Raw genomic sequence first — 21,620 nt, 5'->3', positions numbered from 1 at the left:
TTTTGTGGATTTTTTTCTTTTTTTTTTTTTTTTTTTGTCCTGCAGTTTAGGTTACATCTAGAGTTTTATCTTTCATTGATTACAATAATTAAAAATCCAAAGGCATTTTTCAAGTGAGTGGGTCATCTTTTAGCAAGTAACTGCTTTCCTTGACTTCTCTCTGCAGTTCTTTTGGGTGTCCCATCTTTTTTCCATCCTTTCCCCAAACTCTTCCTATACTACTGCTGTCTGCATGCACTGTGGACAAGTATTTAAGCATGTGCAAAGCAGTGGGCAACAAAAGGACAGCATATGATGTAGCCACTCCATTTCTGTGGAAAGTTGTTGTGCATGGCCAAACATGAGGGGGTGGCACTTGTCATTGATGTCCCAAAGGAAGTGGTGGGTGCTGCTGGCTGGGATGGCCACCTTCTTGTCACTTGCCTTTTGGAACAGGACTTTGCCAAGTTTGCTAAACCATCAGCTGTATTACTGATAGAACTGAAGGTGTAAGAGGAGTTACCTTTTCAATACCACTTACTCTAGTTTCTCCCCCACTCAGACAGTGAGTGTGAACTGGTGAATTTCAGTATTTCATTTAATGTGTTCTTTGATTTGATACAGTAATCCAGCAGTGTTTGGGATTGCAGTTTTTGGACTAGAAGGCTTTTAGACAATTATTCCTGTGTGAATTTTATGACAGTCATGAAAGTACTTTGTTTTATGAGGTTTTATAATTCTTTCCTTCCTTATGTTTGTTTTCTCTCCTTTTTTTAAAAAAAACCAAACCATGGGCTTTTCCCTTGTACTAGGCTCTCCTCCTGTCCCCTGACCCCCTCTGTCTTGGTGATAAGCATATTTTGGGTCACAGGCTTGAGAAATAAAAAGAGGAAAGGAGTCTAATATAATAATGATTCATAACTAATAATCAGTTTTTAACCAGTGAGGAAATATCTCCCTTTTTTATTAGTTTTTTTTTTAATTGAAAATATTTGGATTTAAATATCTAGTATGTCCATAAATGCAACAGCAGGTGGCAGAATAACTTCACTAGAAGTTGATTTCTTGGCATGCTCAACTTTCTTTCAAGAATTTAGAGAGAAAAACAGATGCCTCTATGTGAGATGTGACCAATTGCTATTATAAATAGCTGTCTTAACAGAATGTAACAGGCAATTCCCAAACACATGGAATTGTGTGCTACAAGGTTTTCTTCAGTTTTTAATCTGTTTGCTTCTTATTTCTGTAGGATAGTTAAATGCTTATTAAACAGAGTTTCTGAAGAGATTGTAAGTGGTGCACAGGCAGTGTGTTAGTCACCATCGAAGTGTAGCAAATGCTATTTTCAGCAGAAGTGGATCTGTGTAAATATTACGTAGATATAATCCTTTCCTTTTAGAGAAAAGCATCTATGTAGGCATATTGCCATGAAATGCATTGTTCTGATGAGCAGTTTTGCTGTCATCTTTGAAGAAATAAGCTCCCTGGGACATTACTAGTAAATCTTGACGAGAGTTGTTCAGCAGTCAAAGCCTGAGACTCTGTGAAAGATGTATCTTGTGAAGGGTGCAGCTGTGAAGTGCATTTAATATCTCATGGTCTGTTTGGCAGCTCCTTGGCTTTCTCATCTGCATCTCCCTGGGAAAAAGTTACAGCGTTCAAAAATCTGAACACCTCCAGACAATACCATTTAAAATAAATAGGACAAATAGACAGCCTATTAGGTAACAGTTCCTTCACCTTTCTCTAACAGGATGATAGTTAGGGGTATGCATTGGGCTACAGCCAGTTCTTCAGTCATAGCTAGCTGGTCTAAACTTTTGAGAACTACCAGGACCAGAAACAAGGATGTAATGAAATGGTATTTTCCCACATTGTAGCAATGGAAAAGAGCCTTTCATAAAGGCAATTACGATTTTTGTTCTTTTTTGAAAGTCTGAAGTCATAGTGGTGGTGGGATATTACTCTCTTCTTTTTGGCCCTGACGTGACCTCTGCCTTAGGGCAGACTCTTATCCTGTAATTCTACAAACCTTCTATGCACAGAGTAACCCAGCATGGCAGCTGAAAGGAGTCATCCCATTCTCCTTCCATCCAGGCTGGGCAACTGCATAAGGTTAGGCCTGTTCAGTGTAAGTCCACAGAAACATCTTCCTGCATGGAATGGGCTGCAGTTCAGGGATGGAAATGACATACAGGAGAGAGCAGAGTAGCTTCTCATTTCAGTCTCATCTTACTCCATTTAAAACATATGTAAACATATGTGAAAATACAGTCTCATACAGTGATTGTTCTGTGTAGAAAAGATACCAGAAGTCATAGAAATTAGAGTTGGGGGGGGTTTTCCTGTAATGGATACCAGTAAAGATGTTCCCAAGGGAACACAGGAGCAGTAGTTGTGCCAATAGAATGTGTTCTTATTTTAAAAACATGTCTAAAAGGGTTTTATTAAAAAAAAAAATTCTATTCCGATTGCATTGGATATTATCTTCAATGGCAGAAAATAGCCTATACACAGATATCAAAACCTCAAAAATAGAGAGATCACGAACTTACATCAATGATCTTTATTATACAGTGCATGTATTGAAATGCAAGATGTTCTCCTGTAATAATACATTATACAAATAAGTATTTTGAAGGACAAGGAAAACAACTCCCAGGCATCTCAGCCCAAATGACCTCACGTTGCACATTTGGTGCATCACATGGTGAGTTTGTGGAGGTCCAGGGAGGCCTGAGAACAAGGGAGATACAGAGGGGGGCTTTATGCCAATGCTTATGAGAGAATTTTATTTTGTGAGAAAAGTAATGGTACTGAGCTTATGTGTAAAAATAGACAAAAATGTGATACCTATATGGAGTGAAAAGAGGAAGTTGGGTGTGTTTGTGTGTGTTGTGATGCTGCTGTTTTGCAGTGGAATTTTAAGGAGTGCATCCACTTCAATATGAGCTTTGCCACATTTTTTTTCCCCTCAAGGCTACCCTGTTGATGCATTTCTCTTTAGTGTCTCTTTTGATCCCCTGGTTCCTGGAAATGCCTCATCTCAGTTACTTGAAAATAGCTATGGGACCAGGATAAGTATTTGTGTAAGGTTTTTCATTGAGAACTTATTTAACACAATCATATTGCTTCTGTAAGTGAGCCTTACCCCCTTTCTCTTTTTTTCTTACCAACAGATTCTTTGTTTACTAGCTTTAGACATACTTCAGGAATTTGTTTGATTTTATGTCTTCATTTATTTGCTTTTTCAATTCATCACAGCTCCCTAGATCTTATTATTGTGTATTGACTGCTATAGTTTATTTTCCTCTCAATCAGCTGTATTCGTCTGAATATTCATTTTCTGAGATCTAGTTGTTTATGAAAAATGATGTTTAAATCTTTCCCTCTGTCTATTATTAGGGCTGTCTGTGTTTTCTGAGATGTAGTCCTTCTGTAAAACTGTGAGTTTTTAAAATTACTTTTGAGTTGAAATGCTTTTAACTTCATCTCTTTTCTGAATTTATAATTTCTAGGCTAGGATCTGAAGTTTTCAGTTCTGAGGGTACTAGTGTCAGATCATTTGTGATATTTCCTGGTAATGCCAGGTATCTCAGAAATGCTCAGGGCTGACCATTGATTACAGCTTGTAAATGAAGCAATTAAAAGCAATCACCTTAATAGACTTCTTTGTCATAATTGTTAGTAGGAGTATTGGTGTCATTAGTCTCAACTTTTATGCTTGTTGTCCTTCTCCTGACATATGGAAGAGAAATATAACTCTGTGTAGCCTCATTATATTTTTGTGGCTTGGGTTTGTCTTAAGGAAGATTCAACAATAAAGTACATTCTCTGCTGTTCTTTCAGTATAATATTACTGTGATCTACTCGAAACCTAGTTCCTCCTCTGTGGCCTGATACTGATTTTTGTTCTATAAACTCTATTTTCTTTTTTTAGCATATATAGTTTGCCTAAATCCTGGTCTGTTGCTCCATTCTCTTATTTGATGCCATTTCCTTTAAGCCCTTAATGGTGGTATATGTATTTCTAAAAAGTGTTTATTTCAAGTATTTACTTGGTAAAACTTTCTTGAAAATGCCTTGTTAATGTGATCTCTGTCCATCTTCCATTTCTGCTGTAATGCTTTTTTCCTTTGAAGTACTAATTCTTATGACTGCAATTCCAGAGTGTAGTGGCCAGACTGGCTGCAACTTACACTTGCAAGAACACACAGCCTCTGCCTCATACAGTAATTTCTTTGAATTACTTTTTTGCATTCCAATATTACATAAAATTCTACAAATACTGCCAAATTTTTGCATCAATGTCTGATTGAATTCTTTGATATCAACTCAGGAAAGCACTTAAGCATATTTTAATTAGTGTTTTAAGTATATACTTTAAATTGAGCACGTGCTTAAGTGCTGCCTTGAGTAGGAATACTTGTTCAGATTGTTCTTTGGTTCTTTTCTCTCTTCTTTCTGATGTTTTGTTTTCTAGAAATATATGTGAATACTATACTATTAACTCTTTCTGGGCCCAACATTTTATAATATCTCCAATGAAGTGAGAAGAAATTTTAGAAGAGTTTATTAGACACTTCCCTTACAGTCTTCTGCTGCTTTTAGTGAACTTCCCAACTTTCTCTTTCAAAACAGAAAGACTGTCTATGTTTTTGAAGGGAGGTAGGCTGTGTCTAGTTTAGAGAGATTTGCAGATGCTTTACTGACTTCTCAATGGTAATTAAAAGAATCCTTCCAGTCTTGGTTATGTGTTCTAAAGTGTTCTTTCTTGGTTTCAATAAAATCTCTCAAAACAAGTGAAGTAAAAAGAATGATTGATGGGAAACAAAGTCCATAAAGTCCAAAGTCCAGTTCAACTGGGAGAAGGAAAGGAAGACAAATACATCCCTTTTGGATTATAGCTCTTGGAGCATTTATTACAATTTCCTGATCAAGAGTTTTCCTGGCAGTGTTTAACTTAAACTTGGTTCAGTCCAATTCGTTTGCCTAAAACATTTTCCTGGTTTTCTGGTGCCTCCAAAATAATGCTGCACATTGGCAAGGTGGAGTTGGCAACTATCTGTATCTAGATTATCTTTTAATCACCTAAATCTGATGCTATCTGCACAGAATTTCAGAAATATGTGTTGCAAAGCTTGTAGTTTAGTACTATCTGTGGAATTTGGCCTACTGTGACCCATCTAGGCATTGGTTATTTTTATCAAATTGAGAAGCATTTAGATTTGTTGGCTTGCAGTGGGTCTGCATTTATTCTTGAGGCTGGCTCTTGCTATTTGTAGTCAGGATAGAAACTGTGGCCAAATGAATGGTGAGTCTTGTGATGGTCATTGCAAGTACAGTTCTCAGTCTGTACTGCCAAGAGTGGATGGCTTTTTGCTTGGTGAGAATGGCTTTTCTATTCATGGCCTCATTCTTTGAAGTGTCTTTGAAGCAGCACTTTGCCTCCAAAGCAGCAGTTGTCAGGACTCTGTGTCCCGCCATGTTCTAGATGTGCCAGTTCTGTTCCTCCCATTTATATTTGTTGCTGGTATTCCAGGCAGTGTTCATTCCTGGAGGAAGTTTGTATTCATTTGCCATAAATCATGCCTTCTCTTTAATTATTTGTGCCTCTTCCCCTTTCTCTCTGAAAATTCAGTGCAGACACAGCTCTCAGATGAGCTGTTGCAGGCTGCAGTTTCCTCAATTCTTTCTTGGCTGTTGAGGTGGAGATTGGACTGAAATCTAGGTAATCACTGATGTTTTCTCCAGCCTGTTAAAAAGTCAGCTTTTACATCTGAGATGGAGGATCTTATTTCAGCACTGACCTGATCTTTCTCTGTGTGTGTTTTACCCTGTGCTTCTGCAGAGAGGAACAGAATATTTTTTCATGGCTTATTCTGATACATACAGCTCCTTATTGAGTCTCATGTTTTAAAAGTAGTCCAAAGTCTGTACTTGTTGATCTTGTAACACCCTAAAGAGTAACTGTTTATTTGCCTTTTACTGGCACAAGAATGATCTGAATTATCCAGTTCAGAAAATAAATTAGTACAGGGCTGTTTTGAAGCTATTCTGCATTGCTGTTATTTTGTTGTCTTTGCTGTTCTGGAACTATTCAGTACTCCCTGCTCTATTAAACAGCTCTTTAAAACACTCTCGGTAAGCTCAAGAGAGACCAAAAGTTGTTTCCAAGAACACTTAGTTTGCAGCTAACATTTAAATAATAAGCTGGCATCTATTTGTTTCTTTCCATCTGTTTTAGATACAGTGCTAATACTTTACAGAATGTTGTACAACATACCAGGAGTTGAGCCATGAGGAATTTTCAGATTTACCCTTCCCAAACTTGCAGTGCAAACCAGTGATGCTTTCACTCCCAACTCAAGCAAAGGCAAAGGATTTTAAAAATGCCAAAAGGAAAGGAAAAAGGCAGTGGGTTTTCTGGAGGGAAGTTTTAAGAGTTTTGTTACAAGACCAACAAGCCCATACATAGAACCTACAGAGGTCAACTATTACTGCTAAATTGTATTTAGATGTTGCCCAGATATACATTGAAAGACTCTGGGAACACAGGGCGGTTTGTGTTGGTGCACTGTGATCTTAATCACACTTCATACAGTGAGTTCAAAGCATTAGGAAAGCAAAATACTGAATCCCACAATACTCTTATGGGGTAGGCATTAGGCCTGCTTTGAAAATAGGGCACAAAGAATTTATTGTATCTGTAAGCAGTTGCAGCTACTTAGCCTCAGAACTGGGATTAGAAAGCATGCGATTGGACTTCTGCTCCCTCCTGTTCTCCTTTGAATATTAATCGAGGTGAAGAGTTAAGAAGAAGATAAAAAGTCTGTACTGGCTGTGTCTCTGAGAATGTATTTATGCACATAAGGATGAGGTTGGGCAGAGACAAGTCCCTGATCATGTTTCACTTTGGTGTAACTCCTTTGGGATCAATAAAACTAGACTTGCAATAAATCTTATGTAGTCTGGAATAAAAACCGAGTGGTATTAATAAAATTCAAAATGAGAATTACCTTGTCAGGCTAGTTTCTACAATGAAGTGTATAGCCAATGTTCTGGAGGAGGAGATAAGGCTAAGAGGCAAATCGAGTATGATCTATCCATTACATGATGTTCCTTTCATGCATGGAATTTTAAGGCTTGGTAACAGCAGATAGGGATTGTTTTAAATAGCAAAACAATAAGTAACTTTTTAAGGAGAAATTTATTGCAAAACAAGCTATAGTTATCTTTAATTAGACCCAAGAAATAGCCAGTGAAAAAATAACTTTATGAAATTGATAGCACTACTACTGAAAACACTTTTCTAGTCTATAGGTTTTGATGATCACAGGAATCAGTCAGCATAACTGGAGAGGTGTATGCCATAAATGCCCTTCTGTCCCCAGAAGCCGTGCATCTCCACACCACACTAGATATTTTGTAACTTAGTATCCAGCTAAACATGAAAGAATTTTCACCGAGATTCAGATGTAATTGAGCAGTTAGCTTTAATCTGTCACACACACTGCTCTGCTACTGCACCTTGCTTTGAAGCTCAAGTATCTTGCATTTAATTTTTTTTTTTTGTTTTAGAAACTCTACAAGGACATCCTGTCCTTTCCTGAGAAAGTCTGCTAGGCTATTGTTCCACTGTCAGCACCAATCCCAGTGTCCTAGCATCTGTAGCTGCTACCTCCTGACCCACACCTAGTGCATTTGAAGATGCACTTCCTGCCTGACCAGGAACATCTTACTGGTCTTTTTGCTCCTGATTTCCTGCAATGTTTCCTCATACACTTCAGTCCTATCCAGAAATGCATTTCTAATCTAGGCCAGGTTTCCTATGTGTTTGCCCAAGTATCTCACTCCTCACTGGAAGAAGCTGTTCCAGTCGTGGGGCTGCATAAAACCTACTGGGACAACAAAATCTGTTGACTAAAGCATAATTTGCTCCTCTTGAGTTCTTCTCTAAATTAAATTAAATCATAACTAATTTTTTACATTACTATCGTTGCAATTTTTGTGGAACTCCACAATGGAGACGGATGTGGGTTTTTTTTAAGAAAGACCTTAGATGAAGCAGTTTCAGTGGAGTCCAAGGAAAATTCATGATCCTGTGAATTTTAATTGCAATTCTAGGAAATTATATTTAAAAACCCCTATCTGCAGTGAACAATTAATCTAGAGCTGCTGCAACATTTCAGTTGGCTGTCCAGAAGACCTCAGCTGCTTTTCTCTGATGCCTGTGTGTGTAGTTTATAGGATGGACAACAAATCTTTGTTGCACTTAGGTTGTTTCAATCAGATGCAAAAATTATTTAAGCTTTATTCCTAAAGAGCAGATGCTATCTCATTGTGAAAAAGAAATTGAAATCTTGTACCATTCCCAAGGTTTTCTGAGAGTTTTAAAATCACTGAAGGTGCCACAGCCTGTTTTTATTCACCTTACATCAATTCTCAAAATTTCTGTTGTTCTCGTAACAGCTGTAAATATTCTAGATACCCAAATAGCTGAATAAAGATATTTGGGGTTGTTTTATTAAGTGTTTACAAATATTTACATAAAAAGTGATGTGCCAACAATACAGAACAGTGATACTGGTAGACCCAAGGTATTTTCTAGTGGAGCCAGCAGACCTATTCTCAGTGATTTCCAAGCTAAAGGGGGTGTGTGTGACACTGCAGTCTCAGCACAAAAACGATTCCTTGCATTTTTCAGAGTTCCTTTTCTATCCTAACTTTCAAAGAGGTTTCTAATTATTCATACTTCCAAGAAAAATACACTCTAACTCAAGTAAGTTGGGTAGCTTAATAGAAAATGTAAAATGTGACATAAAAGGCTGATTTTATTGGAGAAATACAGGCCAACTATATTTCCTAGTGAAAGGATTTAGAAAAAATAGGTTAGAGGTGAAGACAATGCCATTGAAATTCGAGAATGTTTTAAGCCACAAAATTTTATTTCTTTTCCCTCGAATATTGATGAGAAGAAACTTGGATGATTTATGTCCCCTTTCCTTTCCTCTGGGTGATACCAGATCTTGACATGTTTGGAAAAAAATCACACACATACATCTTTGGGCATGAATTTTTTCCCATCTCATTATGAACTATTTATCTATAACTAGTAGGCTTTTTATTTTAATGTGCTTTTTTTGTGAAAGAAGCAGTTAGGATGATCTTGCTACTGTGTAATAAGACTTCCTAAAATGCTATAGCAGTCTTCAGAGAGTGCTAGTAAAACTTTGTAATACAGTCCACCACCGTGCCTTTTGTATAGGGTGCATTTATTTATTTTTTTAGATTTTCTTCAGAATATCTTAGTTTAGATAATATGTTGAACCTTATAAGAAGAAGAATGTCAAAGGTTAAAGCTCTTAACTGTCTCAGCCTGCAGGTTTAGGAGACTGTCAAAATGTACCCAAGTAATCTTTGCATAAAAATATTGCACTGCATTTTAGAGGTATGTTGGTATATTATGAAGCTCAATAAGCTAGGTGATAAAACTTTGACTTTCAGCCCAATTGGAAGGGAAAGTGATGGCAACTTGAGAGGCTGTGTCAGCATCTGCATATTTTGTTTTCTGCATGACCTCCACTTTTTTGCAGCCATTACAGCTTTAGAGGTTGACAACTGAACTTTAAAATCAGCAGGAACACAGCATTCACTAAATCAGCCATAGTTGCACTAAATCCTGCTCTAAGTGTCTAGTTTGCTTTGTAAAAATTATCAATATATTGGTTGCCAGGCTTCTGTGCAGTATCAGTTACTACCTTAATATTCTACAGATCTGCCAAATAGCTTAGGCAAATGGGAGGATGGAGTTGTATATCCAAATTCCCTTTTACCCTGTACTTCAAACCTACTGACTGTTACATACACTGAAATAAAGCTATGTGATGATCTAAGCATAGCTATTAGACAAGTATAAAAATCCTATGTCTTGAAATGTGTTCAGTGAAAGGCCATAACACAATAAGAAAACTTTTCTAACAGGTGTGGTGTAAAACATTCTGTGTTCTCTAATGTAACCAGAGACTAGAAAATATTTGCTGTATTTCTGTGATGCTGATACAGTATGTTGTGTATAAAAAAAAGTAAGTCATGCAATGGTGCTAGTAGTTACCTGCATGTAAAGTTTAATGAATGGACTAGGGGAACAAACATTCCAGCACATCCTAGAAGTGCTTTCTGCTGCTTCCACAAGATACCAAGGAGCAGTCTAAACTAACTCTGTCCTTTCAAGAATGTTGGCATAGGGACATGATGTGGGATAAAGTGGAGCTAGGGAAAGTGTTTTTAAAACTGTTCAGCAAAGCTGTAAATTACAGTAGCCCATTGAGCTGTTTCAGTTTGTATTCAAGATTCAGTGAGTCTCCTGTGACCCACTGCCTTGAAAGCTTGAAGAAACTAATTGGAAAGGATCTGAGGAATTAATGGAATTAATGACATGAAGTTGTGCTTCATATGCTACATCTCTCTGGACCTGCATGTGTATGTTATTATAACTGGTCTTTCTGATGGACTTGTCAAAACATCAAAATCAAATAAAAATGCTGGTACACAAATTATCAATTTGGAATAGGCCATGAGTCCTAAGTAGAACTTGTTAGGATTATTTCATTAGTTTAGTAATGAGTAATAGACACTTATTCAATTACTTTGTATTCCTATTGAGTTGTTAGGAAAAAGTTAAGTATAGACAGGTATAAAAAAGCCTAATGAAATAAACCCAAAATATGGAAAGAATTATAAATATGTAATTTACTGAGTACATAGCAGATAGTCCTGAGGTGTTCTAGAGTGCTTGGGGGAGTATGAGCCTCTCCAACTTCTAACTCTGTTCTTGAAAACAGGGTTTAGGAATGGTAGTAAACATTTGTGTTATCTTTAGTCAGTCTGCTTAGTGTCTGTGCATCTGTCTCTGCAATGGAGGTAACAATACATTTATTCCACTAGAAGGTAGTGAGATTTAATGTCAAAGAATTTGTGTAGGCCTTGGGTAAATTTGAAGTGCTGAATGGAGCAGGGTAGATGCATGGTAGAAGGTCGGAATGAAGCAAGTGAGAGGAAAGAGCCTTCAGTCTGTTTTGATCTGCTAATGACAAGTAACTAGTGCCAATAAACTAAACTAGACTTTTCGTTGGGAAAAAGTGAGCATAAATTTTTACTTCCTTGTAGTCTTATGAAAGCATAGAAGATGTCTCTCCTCTCATTCTGGAGCATGCTGGTGCAGAACTGAACTTCTGTACTACTTTGCTGGTGTTCCAGGCAACCCGGTTTCCTTCTCGTCCTTCAAAATGAAACAAATTCAACCAACCAAAAGCACTGTTGCAGAGAACAGCAGGAGTCTAAGAGTGAGTTGTGAGTTTGTAATTTTATTTTATTTATTCTTTTACAAGACATTGGCATTCATTAGAAAATTTGCTTCTTTTAGAGTGTGGCAGGTTTTGGCTGTAAAAGTTGCCTGTGGATTACAGTGATTTCCTGTGAGGTACTTTGTGGTGCATTGGCCAGTGTCAGAGCAGTTTCTTACTGTGGTACATCAGTAGCTACACACATGAGAAAGCTCAGCTGATAAAGCCATCGTTGAGCAGGGGCTGGAGGGGCGGGTGGAGCAGAGGAAGATGTGCTGGAATCGTAGCAGGGAGCTCTGGGCGCCTGGCAGGATTTGAAGGCGGGTGGCCATCCCTCTCGGGGGACACACATCTGTGCAAACAGGTCTGTGCTGGCTGCTGCCTGTGAAAGCCTTGCAGGCACACAGACCCTTCTCCAGGCAGCACAGCACAAGGGTGCTGCGGTGTGCATTTTGAAGGTTACGTTTGTGTTGGCTGCATTCCTTGCTCGGAGTAGGAAAGGCTATTGCTGGGTGGTAGCTATTTCAACTTGAAGGCGTGTAGCTGCCTGAGAACAGCATGCTTTTGTTGTGCTTTGTTTTTTTTCTTCTGGTGAAAGTTTTAATTCATTGTGATGCTTTTTAAGCAGTTGGCAGAGATGTGAATAGACACTTCTTCAAAAGGCTTATGGAATAGACTTGCATAACTTTGTACTTTTCCTATGCAAAGCAGTATAAGTTCGATGTAAATACAGTGGATAGTCTCTGAAAGATACTTTGGCTTCTTCCAAGTCCTGTTTATACCCCGTGAAATCCAACAACTATAAAATCACCTCTGCTGCTATGAATTGTCTTACTGAGGGAGATACCCACAGATAGTATTGGGTTGAGATACCTTGGCAAAACAAGAGCTGGAAGTTCTCTCTCTCCTAAGACCTCTAATAAGGTTGCAGCTAGCCAACAATGTGTCTTGGTCAACAGATCTCTAATCTTTTAAAAGGTGTTAGTGAGCCTTCCAGAGAATTGTCCTTTCTTGTTTCTGTGCTGTTTAATTGCCTTTTTTTTTTCTTCTGGATTCTGATGAAAATAGGTGCAGTTGAAATTCCTCTGAGGCAAGGCCAGCATTTGTAGGAGTATACATTGCATATGGGATTAGGAAGTGGTTCTCAATAGGCTTCCAGTGGTTTATGTGTGTATATCTGTTATTTAGGGAATTATGCCAAATTCTGGTAATGTTGGTTGAGATGTGAATTCTAACAGCTCATGGCTTTGCCTTCAGCCAGGGTAGCTGCTATGCTAGGTCTGAAAATATGAGTCTGTTTCCCTCTAGCCTGTGTATCACTGTTACCAGCCTGTTCCTCTGCCATGTTATAGGCAAGATGGCTGTAATGGGTACTTCATCTTTCAACTGATTTGGATTAGCAACAGCTGATAAATGTGGGCATTTGTCTATTGCTCATGCCTGCAGTGAAGCAGCTTTGTGCTACAACCATTTTAGTAAAACATGTAAAGATACTTTGGAGTGTCTCAGGCCTTGATTAAACATCAAGAGTGGTGTTTGACTTTGGACATGGGAATTTCATGTATTAGAAATCTTTTTACTTGTGATGTCTGGGCTTTATAGTGTATTTGACAGTATTTACATTCTTCCCCACAGAAAACTGAGCTGCTGGGGCCGGTGGCTGCTCAGTTTGGGAATACAAGACACCTAGTGGTATGAGCATTGGGTGGGTGTGGTGATTTGCTTGGATTTGAGATGATAAACTGTTGAGTTTTTTCTTTTGTATTTGGTTTGTGTAAGCCAAAATAGTTTTCATTTTCTAAGAATGAAGATATGTATATATATATATATATATATATTTAATCTCCTGTCATTATAATAGTTGTGATATAAATATGTTTAATTTGGTCCTGGAGCCCAGAGCTGTCTCGACTGTGCAGAGGCTTTTCTCACTAAGAGCCAGTCTCCTGCGAGGTGAGGCCCTCTGGAGCAGTAACTGGCTTCAAGGGCTGCTGTAGCTGTGGGCACTTGACATTCTCTCTTGAAAACTTGTATTTCGCTTCGGGGCTCTCGGTATTGCATCCAGACCTTTCCTTTTTCTGTTTGTAACTCCATGATTTCACCAAAATTGCTCAGTTTTAAACATTCCTTGTGAATATTAAGTAGAAGTTCTGCTGAGGTCTTTCACAACTTTTGATAGCTTTTGTGGCAAATGGCCACTGACGCTGAAGAAAATCTCCTCAAAGAAACAGAAGTTGAAGAAAAAGCCAATTCAGTGTGTAGCATAGATGATCAGAAATACCCTGTTACTATCACAGATGGTGGTAATTTAGGAATCTTCCTTGAGCAGACTGATGCCAGTCTTGAGGCTCTTTAACAGGTTTTCAAGGAGAAGGCTGCAGTTCTCACAGCAGTTTGAAGATCAGTTTTTCACCCTGTTTTTCTCCCTGGTCCCTTTTTCTGTTTTCAGTGTTGCTGCCAGCCCCATCTGGCTGTGGTATTGCTTGGTGCACTGTCCTTTATTGTTTTGAGCCATTACTTGAATGCCTCATTAAGATCTCTGTTCTTCAGGGAAAGGGAGAGAGGTGCCTTCTCAGGGATTGGAAGTAAGATTGGCTGGGGCTCAGTAAAACTTCTTTCCTTCTCCTCCAGCATGCAGAGTCATCATCCCAGCCCCACTGACTTGTACTTGGTGCTCTCTAGTGACGTTTCTTGAGCACAGTGAAAACCACTAAATTAATGGACTAATAAGGGTGGAGTAATTTGGGATTATTGCAAGTGTTCTGGTGGTGTTGCTCTCCCAGTGCAACAGGAAGCCTTTAATAAGAATTTTCCTAAATAGTGTTGCATGCGAAATGGGGATTTCTGCTTCATTCTTTTAACAAACAGCCATTCATGAAACAGTGTGGTTTTCTGCCTTTTGGTACATTCCAGAAGACTTTATACCTTTGCTGGTTACTGATTGATAGTTCTGTGCTGAGCTCCCTTTAATTTTGCAATAAACTAATAAGGAGGCTGAGACCACAAGCTTACAAAAAATGGCTTATTTACTCAACTGGATTTACAAGGATGACAAAGTCAGATTTAGTAGTTTCAGTGTGGTCTAGGAAGGGCAGGAGGAGTACTTGAAAAGTTGTACTGTATAAATAACCAAACAAAAAATAGTTTGCTTATTCTTCTGTGTAAAGTTCTTAGGCCAACTCTCTTCCAGGACCTGCAGGGATTTTCTGCATATGCAGGAACTTTGCTATTCCCAATAAATGGGGATGTTGTGAGTTTAGGCACAATAAATAAGGGGTATTTTTACTTTTCTAATATGCTTCCAAAAAACTAGCATGTGCTGAAATCGCATCAATGGAAGGTGACTCTGTTTTCACAACAACATATAAATATTTTAATAGGATATTAAAACTGTTGTTGACTTCTGGATTAAGTCATAGAAGTAACAATGATCTGTCTGGAACTTGAGTGCTGTTTTCCTTGAGAAATCCTTGTGTCCGTTTTTTTCCAGGTATTGACACCTATAAAAAGTGAGAAAGTAATCAGAGGAGTAAGTTGTGCAGTTTTTTAAACATGTCTGAAATTAGGAAGTTGAAAAAGTCTTCCTACTATCTTCTTGTGTTTATATCTGGGTTTTCTAATTCTTCTTGTTTCATAACACTTCTGATGGTTAGATGGGGTTATTTTACAATCTCAGGTAGCTATGCTGCAGTAAAAATTGAAGTAAAAGATTTGGAAATTGTGTAGTCCTTCATTTGTGTGGTATTTTCAGTAGTAGACTTTTTCCCAGAAAGGATTTTGAAATCTGAATCTGAGTGAATTTCCAAAGAGTTAGTAATTTTGTTGGAATTGGAAGGCTGAGGACTGTAAATTTTCACTTAATAGCTCTCTTAACCAATGGCAAAGGAATAGGCTGAAGACTAAAAGGAAGGGGTTCATTGAGCTCCATGGGAGATTGCATTGAGGCATGTTTCTATTGTTACTGTCTAGCTGACTCTTTTTTCCCTCTTTTAGCAGTAGAGTGTGTTTTCCATTCAGGCACAGTTGCTGACTGAAGAAGCCCCTACACCCTTTGTTCATCATGAAGAAGGAACAGAAAAGCAATAGCAAAACTTCCTTACTTGTTGCACATGTCAGGACACAGTTGTGTATGGAAAGTTATGATGGCTTTTTGTGACTCTTAGTGCCAGTGAAAGTATTTTGTTCCGTTAGTTGATGTTGGAAATAGCAGCTCCTCTTAAAATACAATATATTTTAAAATACTGTGTATTTCAGTATGATAACATCAACATATCATGTAGCAATATTCTCACTGTTGAGTGTTCTGCTGGAAGTTAATAAATGTATGACTGGATTTGAAGCTGTGCTTGGATGGTAATGATGTCCAGTATCTGTCCAAAGGAACCCCAACAGTGGCAAAATTTCCTTACCTACTTAGCCTGACAACTTGGCAGGTCTCCTGTACTAAACAGGTTAACTTGATGGCAGATCTACAATGAAAAGTTGAAGAAGTGTTATTGCTAGTTTGAGGCAAAGCACTCTCTAGTAAGTCTGCTTGGACTGACAGCCCAACTTGTTCATCCAAGCACTTTTTAGCAGACAGTTTCTTTCAAGTGTGGCACCTATCAGACCAGTCCAAACCTCCTTTTTGGTGGTTTGTAAGAAACAACATAATTAACATCAAAAATAGCATTATGTTCTGTGCACTTGTGTATGAAGCAATGGGTGAGACTCAGCTGATGCTGTCCATGCACTAATGTGATTCCTCACCAGAAAGTCACAGAGCTGTTTTGCACCAGATCTCCTTTGGCTGCCTGTGTGTTCTCTCCATATCATACACAATTTTTACCATTCCCTCAAACACCTATTTGCAACTCTCTGAATATGTTGAACCATTTCAAAGGACAATAGAATGGAAGGTAGGCATGTCATTCAGATTCATGAAGGAGACTTTGGGGAAAAATTAATAAATTCTTTAAATGTGCTACTGGAGTCATGTGATACCAGTATTAAGGGCTTCAAGTTGAATGTCTGTAAGGACTGGTGACTGCTCAAAATGGTCTCATTTAAACGACACTTTTCACTGCCAAAGTATTAGTGAACAAAGTTTTACTCATGGAAAAATAAAACTTGGCACTTTCCAGCAAGGGCATATGGTTGAAGTTTTGAAGATAGGTGTATCTATCCAGAGGAGTTTGCTGAATCTGGGTGCCTTTTTTTTTTTTATAATTGTAGCAAAGGACCAGCTCTTTTCTTTTTTTAGTGACTCACAGCTTGCTTGAGCTAGTGAGAGTTTGGAGTACTCTGCACACTCTGAGTGAGGTTCAAACTGTATTATGAGAGCTGCACAAAGATACATGAAAATACGTATATCTGTGTGTATATATAATAGGAATACCTATACCTGATGAAAATTTTGCAGTAGGCGAGGCTGCAGAAGTGTGGCAGGGAATTTGATGCCAAATTTAGTGCTCAGCTAACAGCCTCATCTTGTGACTGAACTCGTCTTATGGGAGAGCTGCATCTATGTTGGTTCTGCAGGCTTGTAGAAATGGGGAATAATTTTCAATTAATTCCAAAATAAGCATTCTTTATGTGCATATGGTTTCATCTCAGAGGAAGTGTGCTTATTCAAGACAGTGTTTAGACATGTATTTAAGCAAATGTGTAACTGTCAGTGGAGTCATGGAACTCAGAATATGCTTAATTCCCATCCTCAAAGCAGTTCAGAGAGGAATATTCACTTGGGTAGGACTCTGCTTTTTTTTAACTGATATTTTTAACAGTAAAGAAGGGAATCTAGGATATTAGTATTGAACAGTTACTGAAGCATACATCAGAAATTGAAATCTAGGTTCAGGGGCATAGCTTGAGTTAAACATAAAAGGTGAAGATGATTATCAGTCCCACAACTAACAGTACTGTGGAGTTCCTGGTTAAGGAGGAATCTGGAAGATTATTTTAAAAAGCAGTTTCATTATTCTTCTTGCTAATTTTTTTTTAAAGCTTTCAAAGTTAGTTTCCTTTGAAGGAAAGCAATATGAAATATAGTATGCTTAGGTATATTTTTCTATTAAAAACGTTCCTTAAGCATAAATAATAAAATACACAGCACGGCACAAAGATTATCTTGGCACGAGTCTGGGGTGACCGAATCACTTAGAGAGCTTGATACTTGTTAATAATGTGATCATTGCAAAGTGTGCCAATGAAAACTTCATACCTCACCAGTACGTGTGAGTATAAGTTTGTTAGTGTGTTCTTTTTCAGCACATTTTCTGGTACTGGATACCATGGATACGTGAGTCTGTGGCTTTTGTGACACAGTGGAAACAAAGTGAGAATGGTTTCAAGAAGGAAAGGTCTCACATCCTTCCTTATCCCTACTGCCTCTTGGCTACCTACTCCTTTTGTTTGCCTTGAACCAGTTTTAATGCCTATCCTATCACAAGGATGAACTAGCTCACTAAAATGGAAGATAAGTATCCTAGCAAGAAAAAAGGGAAAAGTGACGTTTTTCTTTGTTAATAAATTGAGTTAATCTTATGAACAAGTCAGCCATCAGTGGTGGCAAGGAGTTGTGTATACCAGACCCTTTGCTGTGTGTTTTTGGGTGCTTATAGGTGCACATAGCAGCTCTGGGAGAAACAATGGAGGGCTGTAATATGTTTCTGTTAGCAGTATTGCAAGTATTCCAAGAGGTGACCCAGCAAGGCTGTTACCTACCATGTCCATGTTCACCGCAGTCATAAATACCCAGTCCCAAAAGGTGCATCCTGTGGTTAAACTGTGCAGAGTGATCACAGCTGGCTCAAGTTTGTTCAGAGCTTGTAGTCAATAGCAAGTGAGCATGAGGGGCATCCCTATGGAGTTTTGAGCTCCTGTTGAGTAAGTGAAGATTTGACTTACACACGTCTCAGTTTATTCTTGTTGATACAGTCCAAAAAGCTCTCAAGCACCATCATGCCTGTTTGCAAGCACAGAGATGGGTGGGCTGGCATGAACAGGGAGGTTGAGTCTTGTCAAGGTCGCATACTCCATGCCACTGCTGGCTCCTCATGTCATGCTGCCTGAAGAAGACACAATACCCTGCAGCACCACCACTCTGGTTACAGCTCGTTGATGTGACACAGCTTATGTGGGGTCCCACAATGGGAAAAGAAAGGAGAGAGCGTGTCACATCTTACTGCTGAAAGTGTTAGAAAGCAGGAGGAAACCATGATGAAAGGGAGGGACAAGCAGTGGAGGGAAGAGCACATTCCTCTTCCTTTTAGCAATGATAATCTGTTAATTTATTCCAGTGGCATCATGAAACTGCATTCACCAAGTATTTTGTAGGATTTCTTTCTCCCTTTCTTCTGTGTCGAATACAGCTGAAGACAGGCCATTGCTTTGAAAGAGTTTTTTTTGGAGTTTGTCTATTCTCAGTGCAAGAAGAATAATAATTTTGGTTCTTTAAGAAAAAAAAGTAATTTTTGAAGTTTACGTCAGTCAGCAAAGTGGAGACCAGCTGTTTTTGCAAAAAATGCAGCTGCTTAGAGATCCAAAGCATTATGAGATAACTGTGGCTATAGCTATGTTCTTCTCTCTTTGGTGTTTGCAGTTTTTGCTTAATGTTTTCTGTTACTAAAAACCAGTATGTGTTCATCTCTTGTAAGCATGACTATTGCTCATGCTGTCAGAGGAGAGCACTGTGGGTACTGTAGTCTTGTTTATCAGAATCTTGTGATCCTGAAAATGACTCAAAAATCCTGTTTTGTAAAGATAGCCCTGTAACATTTAGTACTTTTGTGCTTCAGATCAATGGGGATGTACCCCTACCACACCTTCCTCCATGGCACTGTGTTTCAGCCAAAGGAAGAAAGTGTGTCAATTGTGTGCAAATTACTTGGAAAATAGATTTCCTATTTGCCTATGAAGAAAATGATAGGTTTTTGTAAGGAGCATCAAATTGTTCATGGAAGATGAGCAAAAGATGAAGCTCTTCAGAACAGTATTTTCTTCTAAGGTGTCTGTATGTATCAACGTACTGTTGTTCAGTATTTAATCTTTTTAACAATATCCCTTTTCCTCCACTTCTTGCAATTGACTCTTTCAGTTTCTGCAGGTAGTTCAAAATGTTCTGAGTGTTGAATTTGCTCAAGATCAGAATGGAGGGTCACCTCAATGCTGTGCCTGGAGGGTTCCAGTCCTGGGCTTCTCTCTGCCTATAGTAGCTATAAAAATTCATTTCCCATCCCCCTCCCCTTGTCTGTTTGCAGGTTATCTTGACGAATCAGATTACCACATCGCTGAGCAGCCCTGGGATCCAGGCAGACCTGGTGTCTCCAGCTGATGATTTGTCCCTGTCTGAAGGTATGAAATCCCTTCCATCACAACTGAAACTCTACACGGACACAAATCCACACTGTAACTTGCAGTCTTCTGTTGAAATATAGGGGGCTGGGAGAGTCAAATTATCAAGTTTAACCTAACACAGTCTTGAAACAAAATGATCTTCCAGTTTCTCTGAAAATCCATTTATAATTTTAAAAAAAGTATTTGGAGTAGCTAAAAGGATCAGACACATTCTAAAGGCTGGGAATGAATTTTTGAGCCACGTCTGTTTCTCAGCATTGTACTGTCACTCACATGCATTTAAAGCATTATTTTGTCAGTCATCTAAAGCTGCTGCAAGAGTAAATACACAGGCTAGTCTGCAAATTTCATCTTATCTAATGGTTATCAGTGATTCCAAAGGGAAACAACTGGTCACAAAGGAAGGAAAGCAGATCCTCAGTCCTGTTCCTTGAATTACACTTGTTTGGTTTTCAGGTACAGTACCTCAGACTGCATCTCTCTGTTGTGTGAATGTAATATGGGGATTTTTGTGATGCCATATATTACTTTACATCGTGCTTCTGTTTTCTACACAAAATTAGAGAAAAGCACTTTTTTGAGTAATAGTGAGGACTTAGTGTGTTAAGAAGAAAAGATAATTCTGAATCAAGGTTTGCAAAGTAATATAATAATTTTGGTTTTCCCCACTTGCAAAGGATAGTCAGAGTACCCTCGTGAGGGACAGACACAGAAAACTTTGTTATTTAGTGTTCAGTTCATGCTTAGACCCAAATGTGTGATGCAAAGCAATGCTCATCTTTCTTGCAAAGGCATGATAATTGCATGTAGACTTTCCATTTTGCATAACATGGATATTTCCCTCTTTGTCTCCTTGCTGCACTTTCTGGTGGTTCTGATCAGCTTCTCTGTGTTCTGGTTGATCACATACAGTTGTCTCAAGCTTGCCTGACTTAACACAAGTACAGCTCGGTGGTAAAATAACTAAGCAGTGGTTAACACTGACATTATTTCTGCAACTCATTTCAGTGGATAAGAGAAAGAGGTTGAAGGTAGATTTAAACAGAATGTCAGGGAGTAGCAAGTAACTTTAGTGCAATGCCTTAACACTGGTTGATGTGTTTACTTCGTAATTTTGTCAATAGGAGTCTGGCAAAGCATGGCCCATTAAATAATTTTGGAATTGTGCTTGTGGCTTTTATTGGCTCCACTCATTGCCAAAGTATCTCTGAAGTATATGGTTTGAATGCTGCTCGCTACCTCTGGCAGAAAGATTTGAAATTTGGTAATTAGATTTGGAAGATAAAGGCTTAATTTTTCACCTTTATAATTTCCTTCTTGGCCCAAAGTTGTTGTGCATTGTCTTCATCACAGTACTTGTGCTTCTCTTTGTCCTTTAGAATTGCCATGGATGAGCTTCCTCTGGAAAGAAAGGCACAGTTGACTCTAAAGTGGGAGTAATAACAAAATATGTTTTCAGTAAAACACATTTTTGTCCTGTGGTTAAAATATTTGAAGATATTTAGGAAAAACACATGGAATAGTTGAAATGTTTCTAAATTTCCTAGCATTTTTCCTATGAATAAAAGTTTCTCAGTGCTGTGTACGAGCTGTAGTTCAAGAATATTCTAGAATCAGGGCTACACAAGAGATAGCATGATTTTTCTAGCAGTTACAGATTATTAATGAATCTATCATGTTGTGCCTAAACTACCACCACTGCTTTTCACCCTTTAATTTAAGAATCAGTTAAAATGTATTGGTGCTCTGTGTTTTATTCCTTTATTGTTCTCATTCCTTGATTTTTAACTAAGGATCTGAAGTAGTAAAATGTGCCAACCTCACACTTGTTGAAAATGGAAACGTTTGTCTTGCCACAGGACAAGAACAGTACAGACATCAGCAGTGCAGGCTACTTTGGAAATTCAAGTTTTACCAAGGGATGTAGGGCTGATAAACTCCTTTCCTTCTCTCCCTTCC

At 38.3% G+C, this 21,620-nt stretch overlaps 1 protein-coding gene across 2 annotated transcripts in view; it reads left to right on the top strand.

The window, feature by feature from the left end:
- The window catches only part of RAD51B (RAD51 paralog B), a 391,466-nt gene that overhangs the window by 163,881 nt on the left and 205,965 nt on the right, over positions 1–21,620 (top strand). For both annotated transcript variants that reach the window (XM_088167114.1, XM_088167115.1), the window contains exon 8: positions 19,565–19,658. In XM_088167114.1, coding sequence (XP_088023240.1) covers positions 19,565–19,658 — 94 coding nt within the window. The remainder of the gene's footprint in view (positions 1–19,564; positions 19,659–21,620) is intronic.

Source organism: Sturnus vulgaris, chromosome 6, assembly GCF_052056855.1.
Source record: "Sturnus vulgaris isolate bStuVul1 chromosome 6, bStuVul1.hap1, whole genome shotgun sequence".
Lineage (NCBI taxonomy): Eukaryota > Metazoa > Chordata > Aves > Passeriformes > Sturnidae > Sturnus > Sturnus vulgaris.
The sequence above is the reverse complement of the archived record's forward strand: the minus strand, read 5'-3'. Positions and strand labels throughout refer to the sequence as shown.